Raw genomic sequence first — 11,358 nt, forward strand, 5'->3', positions numbered from 1 at the left:
CTATATCCCATGGAACCATACTAAGCAGGTTTCTGAAAAGGCCAACGTCTGCTTTCTTGAAATCCAGGGCAGTGAGTTTGCTGCATGCCCTTCTCACTGTCCTGAGGATCTCAAACTCGACCATCTCATGGTCTCTACAGCCAAGGCTGCCCTGGAGCACCACATTCCCCACCAGCCCCTCCCTGTTGGTGAGCACGAGGCACCTCTCCTTGTCAGCTCCTCTATTTCATAGTTTCCCTTTAAAAAAATAAAAAGCTGTAAGAGTCATCTCCTGGTCTCTGCATTCATTATCTACTAGAGTAGTTAAGCCATTATAGCACACCCATTGATCCATAAGCCTGAAGGCACAAGTCTATTCCATTACAGAGCCCATGACAAGCAAAACCTTCTCTCACAGCTGATACAAGACAACATGCTGGGGAGGGACTCTTCATTAGGGACTGTAGTGGTAGGACAAGGGGTAATGGCTTTAAACTTAAATAGGGGAAATTTAGATTAGATATAAGGAAGAAGTTCTTTACAGTGAGGGTGGCGAGGCACTGGAATAGAGGAAGTTGTGAATGCTCCAACCCTGGCAGTATTCATGGCCAGGGTGGACAGAGCCTTGGGTGATATGGTTTAGCGTGTAGTGTCCCTGCTCATGGCAGGGGGGTTGGAACTAGATCATCTTAAGGTCCTTTCCAACCCTAACTATTCTAGGATTCTATGAACATGGAGTGCCATGCCCTAAGCTTTTCTCCTTTCACAAAATGCACTTGAGTGTTCTCTGGCCTGAAACAATCCTTTTTTTTATGAACGTAACACCACTCTGGTGACTGTTCAGATCCTTCAGCTTAACCACTTAATTCATCCAGTTCCCGTAACTCACAAACCTGACAAATATTCACGCACTGCTAGGTGCTGAGGCTAAAGCTAACTTGTGTATTGCAATCAAAATTCAAGCATGGCAGCCACTTATCCATGTAAAAGGCTACAAACAGTTCAACAGCAAATGAGTATTCTTGCATCCATCCATTTCAAAAACAGGGTCAACTGTCAGCTTCACAGAGAAACCAAAATCTCCACTTCTGTAACAACTGACAGATAAGCTAATGGCAAATGCTATAACAAACAGCTTTCAGGGGCCCATACAGCAACAGCCAAACAGCTCTCTTAGCCACTGCAGAACATAATCCTCATTGCAAGCTTACACAGAACCTGGAATCATTACTTTTTTTGCCAGCACCATCCACTCTCACATCACTGACTTTGAGCTTTACCCACACATGCACAGAAAGACTGTTAAAAGTTTTACATGCATGTAAAGATAACCACATACAGAACACACACCCATAGCAATGTGAACACAGAAGAAGCTTTAGTTCCTCAATGATGCCATACAGTGAGGCAATATGCTCTTAAAAGTGCTTACAACAAATAGCTTGAGGGATAGCATGGTGAGGTGAGAAGGAGAATGTCGTGCTTTACTTACCAGAAACGTATTTCCACAGTGCCCACACACCACTCTAGTTCCATCAGGTTGAACTGGCAAGGCAGGCTGAGCTGGCTGCTCTTCTGGGATCAGCATTACTGGACCAAGAGTAATGATGCGTCTACTGCATTAAGAACATTAGATGTACATGTAATTAAGGTAGCAAAAGAGAAGGACGGTGCGCTTAAGCAATTAGCTCAGTCACTACCAAATATTTTATGCTTTTAAACTATCATCTGCTTTCTGAAACAGATGATGCATCCAGTTTTGGTCTTTCTCCAAAGTGTTTTCCTTTTCAGTTTTCAAAACATTTTCTTTCACTGTAAGATCAGCCATGCAAGCCAGAACCCTGTAGAGATCAAAGACTTGCCATCATATGGCAGAAACACTCCTCAGGAAAATGTAATCTTAATACCCAGGCTGAGGCAAGCTCATAACCTGGAATGTACATACCCACGTGCAACATGTAGAAAGAGTAAGGACTCTTCCATAACCTCGTTCTTCCCAAGTCAGGTACTCTTCCTTCCCACACTACTGATAACCATGTCAATATAAGCAGCAAATCCACATTTGTACAGTAAAAATTCCATTCAACTTGAATGAATTAAAAAAGAAAACCACCCCAGACTGACTAAATGCAATCAATTTACTTTAAAAAACAGTTTGTATTTGCTTTTATGGTCACATTTCTAGTTTAATTATACAACTTGTTTGTCCAAAATGACAATACCCAAATTAACCAACTCAAAGCAGAACAAGTGTCAGACTTCCTAGCATGAAAAAAGGGAAGGGAAAAAAAAAAAAAAAAAAAACCATTATTTAACTTGCACTGCATCTCTCTAAACATTCAACCACAACTGTATTCTGGAAGGCCTTCCTTCAATCCAGAGCCTTCCATTCAGGGCATATTCCCAACTCTATTTAAAAGTACCCCAATTTTGCTCATCTTCTATAGTAAGGTAAATACGTTTACTATCATAGAAAAACTGCCGAGACACATGCTTTTGGGATTATTTTAACAACATTATAGAGTTTCTGATTCTGCTTGGTTACCAACCACATGGTATATTACAACTGAAGCATCCCATGAATATTTTTTCACACATAGAAAATGTTTATAATTTTTGAAGTTCTCCTCAACACTGCATTAGTTATAAATAAACAAACAAACAAATCCGTCCCAAATATCAAACTATGTTTCAAAACCAGAATAGCCAACAGATTGGCAACCAGGGCTCTTGGTGCATTAGAACATGTACCTGCAGACTTAGCCTTCATCTCAATTTCTCCTGATAGAGCTGCACCACTTACAATAAAAAAACTCCTACCTCAGTGGTATCTTTAACACTCAAAGCCCAATGGTAAGAATGTTCACTATGGCAATCAAGCTTGTTTCTTTGATAAAGAATGTGTAAATTAAAGTCAAGAGCTGAGAGGAGACTGAAAACTCAGCATAACAAAGAAGGGAGGACAGGGTTGAAGCCAACCTACTGCTCCCTCTCACATTTCATCCTGAAGTTCCCACTCTAAGGCAGGCAAAGTGTGCAATCCGTGTGCTTACAATAATTAAGTTTGGAAGAAATTATGAATGTTACGTCCCAGAAACAAGTATTTTCTTCTCTGTTTTTTATAATATTTTTCCTTATGAAGTAGCTAAATTGGCAAACACACATCTGAGACTATCACTAAATAAAAAGACAATTATTCCTCTGTAAAGTTAACCTGAAAAAAAAAAATAAAATTCACAATTAACAGTAGCACAACCTGTGTCTGCAGTAATTCAGTAATGTTCTGCAAGTGTCCATGTACAGGGGTACAGGTTTGAACCTCTCAGTTTTAAATATTCAACACAAGGAACAACTTTACAGGAAACTCTCTCAAAACATTTACACTTTTTTATTCTTACCAGTTTGGTCTTGGACAGCCTATTTTCCGAGACGTATCCTTACAGATAAGGAGACAGTTACATTGACATCTAACATACTTCTTCCCTGAAGGAGGGTTTTTGATTGGCTAAACAAAGAAAGAAAAACAACCCACCAAAGAATACACATCAGAAGTCATAGTGATTCACTTTTTTTCCTCGTAACAGTATGAGAAAGCAGAACAAATTCAGTTACATGTTCTGGCTAACAGAGAAATACAGTTCCTCTTACAGAGGAAATCTGAGTCAAGACAAAATTAGAAGCTTTCTCTCTTTCCAGAGAAAGAACTGCAAGTTTCCTCACTAGAACAAACAAGCGAATCTGCAAACTAATGGAAAAACGACTCATATTTTTAGCAATGACTAATTCAAGTCACTGCTAAAACTTCAGTTTAGTAATTTTTTTTTTTAAATGTGAGCTTAAGTAGTGGTATATTTAAAAAAAAGTAAAAAATACAGTTAAAACATCAAACCAGCCTCCTTGCCTCGACAATACCTTCATTCAACAGTGAAAGAATCAGTCTGGTTCCCAGTCTCCAAGAGAATATGTAGACATCACTGAACTGTAATCTTAATTTAAACTGTACTGAAATTATCTTTCTCCAACCTGAGAGTCAAGTTTCCACATCCCTTTCATGCAGGAAACCAAAAGCTGTAAGATCTTTGGCTTGAAACATTATATATTGGCAGGCAAAGTGCATATTAATGCCAGGTTCTCTACTCTCTCTTAGATAGAAAGAAAGGGAGAAACAAAAAAAAAAAGAAAGAAGAAAGTTCTGCAATTTTAAGGCTTCCCATTTCCAGGACATATTTTGAAGCTCTTTTCATAAAATAAATCCAGTCCACTGTTTTTCATGCAAATGCCCCCAGCAGTTCTGGAGTGCTGCAACAGCAGATCCCAAAACTAAAACTGGCAGGAAGGTGGTGGTGGAAATTATATATATGTGTGTGTGTGTGTAGATATATATATATATACACACATATATAAAGAGAAGCAGAAGGACAAATATTGATGACTTGAAATAAGACAAGGGGAAGAAGAGAGAAGAGCAAAAAGGTTTGTGATCACCGGAGTAGAACCTACAATTTATGCATTTCAAGACTGTTGTGTTGTGGTTTGTTAGCAAGCTAACAAATTGACTGAATAGTATTGCAGGAGGAAAGCATGCATCCAGGGAGAGGTATGGGTTAGTTACTTTGTTTCTTCCACTGTTAAAATAATTCAGTTCTTTTCATTCTGCCAAAACCAGTTTCACCCTTCTTTATAGAAGAGCAATTACTTAAATAACATGTTTGCTTTTTGTCCTCAGAAGGAAACATCCTGTGCAGCCAGCTCAAAAGCATGAAGATTTATTCTAACTGCTTTTGACCATCCTCGGGTCAGCAGCTCTGGAATCTGCACACGAGCTACACCGGCAGTCAGCTGTGCTGACAGGTCCTCTGCAGGGATGGCAGGACCTCGTTCTTTGTAGGTGAGGACATGAATTCTACCAGCGACATACTCAACCTCCCCCCACTTTCCTCCACAAAAAGAAAACATTAAAAATCCATTTTACCGTAGCTTCATTGCAAACTGTGCACTTAACAACGTGTTGGTGTAGCTTGCCATCCAAATTGATTAGCGACTGGCACACACGGCAATTTATTACAGGAACACCGCTGGCATCTGGACTTGCAATGGCAGTATATGGAGGAGGAAGCTCTGCTGCAAGAGATCAGGAAATCTCAGTTGAAAAAAACAGAGGATCCTAAAACAACGTCAGCAAAGATACTATCTAACAGTCATAGCTTCAAAAAAAGAAAAAGATACTAAAAAAAATTAAAATTTACATTAATGGTTTGTATTAACATAAGACAAACCTGAGACTGCTTTCCTCTCCCCCACAACTGTACCCAAACATCAACTGTAGTTGTACATAAAGCATACTAGCAACACAATGTAAGTCACCCCAGAAAAACAGACCAGTCAAAAGGCTCCTCTATGCAACTTTGTTTCCAAACCAACTTTTTCAGTGTTCAGAAAAGGGGGTGAAAAACCCTGAACAAACCTCAAATCCACCACAGATTAGTAGCAACAAAAGACTGGCTTCTGATGAAAAAAAGCCCAGAAGATAAAACAAGACATAGATAGGTAGAAAAGCCATAACCAGCATTTAGAAACATCTGGAGAGACTGAAACATAAACAAGTGTTTACCACATAGTAACAACTACTACAGGTAAAGATACAGAACCACAGAATGGCTGAGGCTGGAGGGGACCACCAGAGGTCACCTAGTCCAACCTCTGCTCAAGCAGGGTCACCAAGAGCACACTGCTCAGGATTGTGTCCAGGTGGCTCTTGAGTATCCACATGGAAGGATACTCCACCACCTCTCTGGGCAACCTATTTCAACGCTCAGTCACCCTGACAGTAAAGAAGTTCTTCTTCATGTTCAGATGGAACTTCCTGTGGTTTATTTATGCCTCTTGCCTCCTGTCCAGTTGCCCAGTACCATCAATAAGAGTGTGACCCCGTCCTCTTGATACCCTTCCTTCAGATACTTCTACACATTGATCAGATTCTGCAGAGCCTACTCTTCCCTAGGCCGAACAGGACCAGCTACCTCAGCCTTTCCTCACAGGAAAGAGGCTCTAGACCCTTGACCATTTTAGTAGCCCTTTAGGTGGATTAACTCCAGGAGCTTCATGTCTCTCCTGTACTGGGGGGCCCAGAACTGGACACAGTGCTCTAGGTGAGGAATATAGAAAAGTCCTGTTAAGTAAACAGGACTTGAATTGGAAATGCCATGAAGTGCTTCTTTTTTGAGTGCAACAACAGCAAATTTATGCCACCTTGAAGAAAAACTAAAAAAAAAATAAAAAAAAAAAAAAAAGGAAAACCACCACAAAACAAACAAACAAACAAACAAAACCAAACCCATATACTACCTGAGCCTTCAGAACTTCTGCTTTTAAGAGTTCCAGATATTTTTGTTGTCCAAGAGCCAAATCACAGATCCACAAGGAGGTTTTCAGTCACTTAGGACAGGCTAACACAAGAGAAAACACAGTGTCTCAGGCCCCTGTGGAAGGGCAGATTTCAGCTTTGCCAGTCCTAAGCCCACCAGAAACAGGGAAGGCAGTGCTCAAGATCCTTCTCGGTTTAAGAATCCATGGAATGAAAACAATTCAATACAACAACCTCTCACAAGCTTACCACCACAATTATTTGGCATGTAATAGCACTGGCTTTTATTTCATCAAGTAGTTCAGGGCTGTTCAGGTAAGCAAACAGGGAATGGACATACTTACTAGTTCATAGTTAATTTTTTTTTTATACTAATAGTTTGAAATACTCTGCAGCCTTGGACTTCGATAAATTATTTCATGTTATATCTAAGCAGCCAATAAAATCCTCAAGCAATGAGAGATCAGCCTACTTTCAGTTTACAAACACACTGAACAGAGCAGTATCTGCTGTAGGGTAGTGAGAGAAGAAATCACAGGCTGCTATCAAAGGTGACAAACCCAAAGGTGTCACCAAGTATTAAATTTAAGCTTATAAGAAAGCACTCATCACTCCTTCACTCTGTTTTAAAGTGAATGTCATAAGCTGGAGGGATATAAGAAAAAAATCATTACAAACCTCTGATGTTTTTCATCATCACTGCTGTTCAGTGCTGCTGTTTGCTACTGGGCCTACAAACCATCCAAACCTGTACTTGAATTTAATTCACAGAGGCAGCGGAAGGTAGGTGGGCACCTTCAGGGTCTGAGAATCACATCCAACATACTTGAATTATTTCAGATGAGTAACAAAACTAACTTACATGCAGCAATGCAGTTCTTAAGTCATTGTGCAAACTGATGCTGTTACTTGAGCAAGCAAACTTCACACCTTCAGCTTTGATACAGCAGTTGCAGAAACCAACATCCTTCAGAAATATCTGGCAACTTAAAAATGTTGTTCTGATTTGTTCTGTTTCTGAGGAATTACATTCTAAAAAAATAATTTGACTGAATGATGTGTTAAAAGTAACAAATATTTTGCAGTACTGTGATGCCCTAACTTCAGTACAACACACACAGAAGACAAAACCCCAGCCTGCACACACTTTGGCAGCTGGAAACAATCTCAAGCCTACTAGATCACTGCAGAAACCAGGTTTGAGATTTGGATGATGGGAACAGCAGTGTTTTAGCTGTGAGTGGCAAAGCCAAGGCTGCTGCAAGGGGGTTTAGGCTGTAAGCAGGCTGCCTAACTCTCCTGCAATGAGCTGCTGACACACTTTCTGGCTAGAAGAAAAGGTAGCCATAAAACAAAAAGGCACATCCAGTAGACCAAATACCAAACTCTCTGTCAAGACACCCCTACAGTTCAGTCCCAGCTTTGAGATTGCTCTTCTGCAAAGCAACAATAATGATAAAGAACTTTGTTGCTTCATCATCTCCATTTAAAGCACAACTTCTCAACTCTATCAACTGGGCACAGGGCAGCTGTACAAAGGAAAGGCAAACAGTACCTTTTGAAGGGTACTAGGAAGTAAAAAGTCACACACATCCCCCAGCCTTTCATCCTTCCAGAATGCTGAAGTAGTTGAATAATTGGCAACCATACCCTTCTAGACATTTACAATATTCTATGACCTGCTCATAAGTATCAACTCTTAGGATTTTGGAAGTTGGTTAAATGAGGTACGTGAGCACCTGCAGACACTGCCAGCCACTTCTCTAGCCTCATTCTGGAGCTGCTTGGCTTCCAGGTAAGCAGCCTCACTGTTCCTGTCCTGCTGGCTCAGCAAATTTTAGATAGCAAGCGAATAATGGCTGCTTTTCAGAGCGGTGCTGCAGCAAATAACATTTGCTATGGAGCAGAAAGCCGGAGGTATCTTGGCACTGCAACCTTCGTGCTTAAAGAAAAAGTGCATTTGAAAGAGCTCCAAAAAAAAAAAAAAAAAAAAAACCAAACCAGCAAAAGCCACCAAAATTAAATATAAGGAACAGTATATGGGTGGGGAAGGGGGCAGAAGTGATAAGGAAAAATAAAGGCATCATCTCAAGAGTCTGATCATTACTGCTTAATAAAAAGGTTTCAAAGCACATTCACATAATTTGGTATGATTTTTTTGTTTGTTTTTGACAGCTTGAATTTCAGGCTAAAACCAGTTCATAAAGGTTCATGACGTTGGATGTGACTATATGGTTGGCAAGTCTCATGTACACACCAGAGGTTTGGGGATACATTTAATGAGGTATCGAATACCCTGCTGCTGACATACCAGTTTACAGATTACCAGTTTTTCTTTAAAAAAAATTAAAAATCCAACAGTAATTAGTTCAGCAAGATTAGCAGAATGCCCTAGCATGCAGCACATTGACTCTAGCCTACAATTCCCTCTTCACTCCCACAGGACAGAGATACAGTGGAAAATACCACATATTCAACCTTAGAAATTCCTTGTGGTGCTTGTGCACTTTCCCCCCTTGGTATCTGAAGGGTGGAAACCACAAGGAACCACCTGCATCTTACCTGGGTCAAACAGAAATCAGTTTGTTTTGGGAGTTGTTTTGCTCATTTCATTTGTTCAAAAACATAAAATAAAATTACTTTATCCTGTCCTGGGAGGGCATGGGTGAGAGAAAAAGAGTTAATGATCTATGTCACAGACAGGTAGTTAAGGACTGAGAAAGCCTGAAAAAAAAAAGCCTAAAAAGGGGGAAGCACTGAATAACTAAACTACCCTAGTACAGGAAGCAGAGCTACTGGTCCCACCAATTGCCTATGTGAAATGTGTCTCAAATAGTGTGCCCTGTGTTCACATTGAACTGATTTTTCTTGCTTGCATCCACTGTTATAAACAAACACTGAGCCATTACGAGGATTCAACCACCTACCAGCTTACTCTGAACAGGGTCAGCTGGGTCTCAACTGCAGCACAGGGAAAAGGCAGCTACTTTCAAACCATGGCCTCTCTAATGTAAAGCTCAGGGTGACGTATTGGGCACAGTAGATAATTACAGGGATAAATCTATTAATCTACTTCAGGTGGTAGTTTGGAGGGTGATCAGCTTCTTCCTCCTTCCTCTGCAGCTCCACACCAGCCAGATGTCAAGCAAGGAAGCTCTGCAGAAAGGGGTTTGGAAGCAAACCCCATCTCTCCACAAGAGTGCTTCTTCCCTCTATGCCTAGACTTGTACTAGCGAGAGAGATAAAGACTGCCTGTTAGCTAAAAAGGTGGTTTAGCTTGTGTAGATCCTTTCACTAAGGATTACTGACAGAGCAAAGAAACTAGAGCTGCTGAGTAGATATCACAGCTCTGCAAGATTTTGTTCTCTGGTATCTTCTCGTAAGCTTTGTAGAGCAGGTTTGAAGTGCTACCCAGTATGCTTGCTTGTGGACTGATCCAACAAGAGGTCCTCAACTTGTGGAGAGATGTCTGACCTTTAAGCAAGCTCTATGGTTCCTACTCACTTTTGGGAACAAGCCACTTATCTCAGTTGCCACACCCCACCCTGGGGCCACAGGGGAGCTACAGGCATGCACTGAAGGTGCAGCAGGACCCAGCTACCAACTAAAATGAGCATTTGGCATCCTCCTTGTTTCCAGAATGTGAGATTTACTCTGGGTTCAAACAAGGGTCCCTGGTCTAATGCATTTTCATTACTTTTTAAGTCTGTAAAGACCTTTTTAAAAACATTGAAAAGCATGCAAAAGTATTAGTTACAGGATAAGAACTACTATGAATGAAAACATTGAATAACAGAAATTAAACTAAGGTGAATTTCTGGATTTCTTTAAACTACAAAACCTAAGGGATGATGCCAATCCTACACAATTTGATTGGAAAAAAAATGCAACACAACTGCAAAAATAATCCAAACCAACCTCTGCTGTTTTTCAGGCTGATATTCATTTCTGCAATTCAAACTAAAGGAAATAGGCAACACCAGCAACAGCACCGAGATACATTTTTATGCCAAGGCAAAGAGGACTAGCTTTCCATGAATTTAAATATTATTCAAAACAGACAGATGCTCACTTACAGCATTCTAGTTGCATACATATGTCATAAATCTATACAATTACATAAAAATCCTTAAGAAAAGGATTTTTCACTGGAGCAAGGGAGATCAGGGCTGTAATCTTACATTTTAAAGGCTACTGCTAGCAAAGCTACACTAATCTTACTCAGTCTTGATTCCTTCAGCTTTCTCCCCACCTCGCTTTCTGCTCTAGAATGTTTAATGGGGGTTAGGGAGGGAATCTACCAATGTATTTTGTAAACCTCCCTTTTTATATTTTCTAAATATTTTTTTTTTCACCTGCTTACTAAAAATTCAGTATTGATTAACAAGATGATTTTCTTAGGTCTGTGCAAGAAATCTAATACCATATTATTATGCCATGATTCCGGATTTGTAACCAGAATATCTGACCTCCCTCAAAAATAAAACCAAAACCAGCTATGGCCTTGAAATGTGTTTGCAAGGACATCCTAATGGTTCTTCAGCTATGGGCCTGCATAGAGCCTCTGCGTTATCTGGCTGCCAGACCAGGAGCTGGGCCGCTGGCACCTCTGGATTAGCGCACTTCGATGGTCGCTGGAGACGAGACAGAGATCTGCGTACTTTATTCTGCTTCGACGCTCCTGCGCTACACCTCTGCTGCTGCCGCCCTGCAGCTCACTGCACCGAGTGTACTTGTTCATAGCTCAGGATTCGTCCTGCTCCTAATTAATGGGGAACCGAAGACCAACAATTACCTTGCAAGCTCCGACATGCGGGTAAGTTATAATAAAGAGACCGGTCCGGGCTTGTTCTGCCACTGCGAACAATTACTATATTTTTTTCCCCTCCGAGGAGTTCCCTCCGGTGCGCAGAGCTCGGCCTACCCGGCCCTGACCGGCGTTACCTGTTGTTGCCCAGCTCGTCCCCTGCCGCCGGGGCAGGGCGAGGGCTCCCCCCCGATGGCAGCTCCCGGCC

General features: G+C 40.9%; 1 protein-coding gene across 1 annotated transcript; it reads right to left on the reverse strand.

The window, feature by feature from the left end:
• Positions 1–1,471: 1,471 nt before the first annotated feature.
• Positions 1,472–5,101, reverse strand: TMEM55A (transmembrane protein 55A; the record flags this gene model as incomplete). Its single annotated transcript, XM_010017244.1, has 3 exons — positions 1,472–1,595; positions 3,378–3,484; positions 4,952–5,101. Coding segments are annotated over 3 exons (381 nt in total), but the record flags the coding sequence as incomplete, so codon positions are not given.
• Between the last annotated feature and the right edge of the window lie 6,257 nt (positions 5,102–11,358).

The sequence above is a fragment of the Nestor notabilis genome, unplaced genomic scaffold (genome assembly GCF_000696875.1).
Source record: "Nestor notabilis isolate BGI_N333 unplaced genomic scaffold, ASM69687v1 scaffold10486, whole genome shotgun sequence".
Taxonomy (NCBI): domain Eukaryota; kingdom Metazoa; phylum Chordata; class Aves; order Psittaciformes; family Psittacidae; genus Nestor; species Nestor notabilis.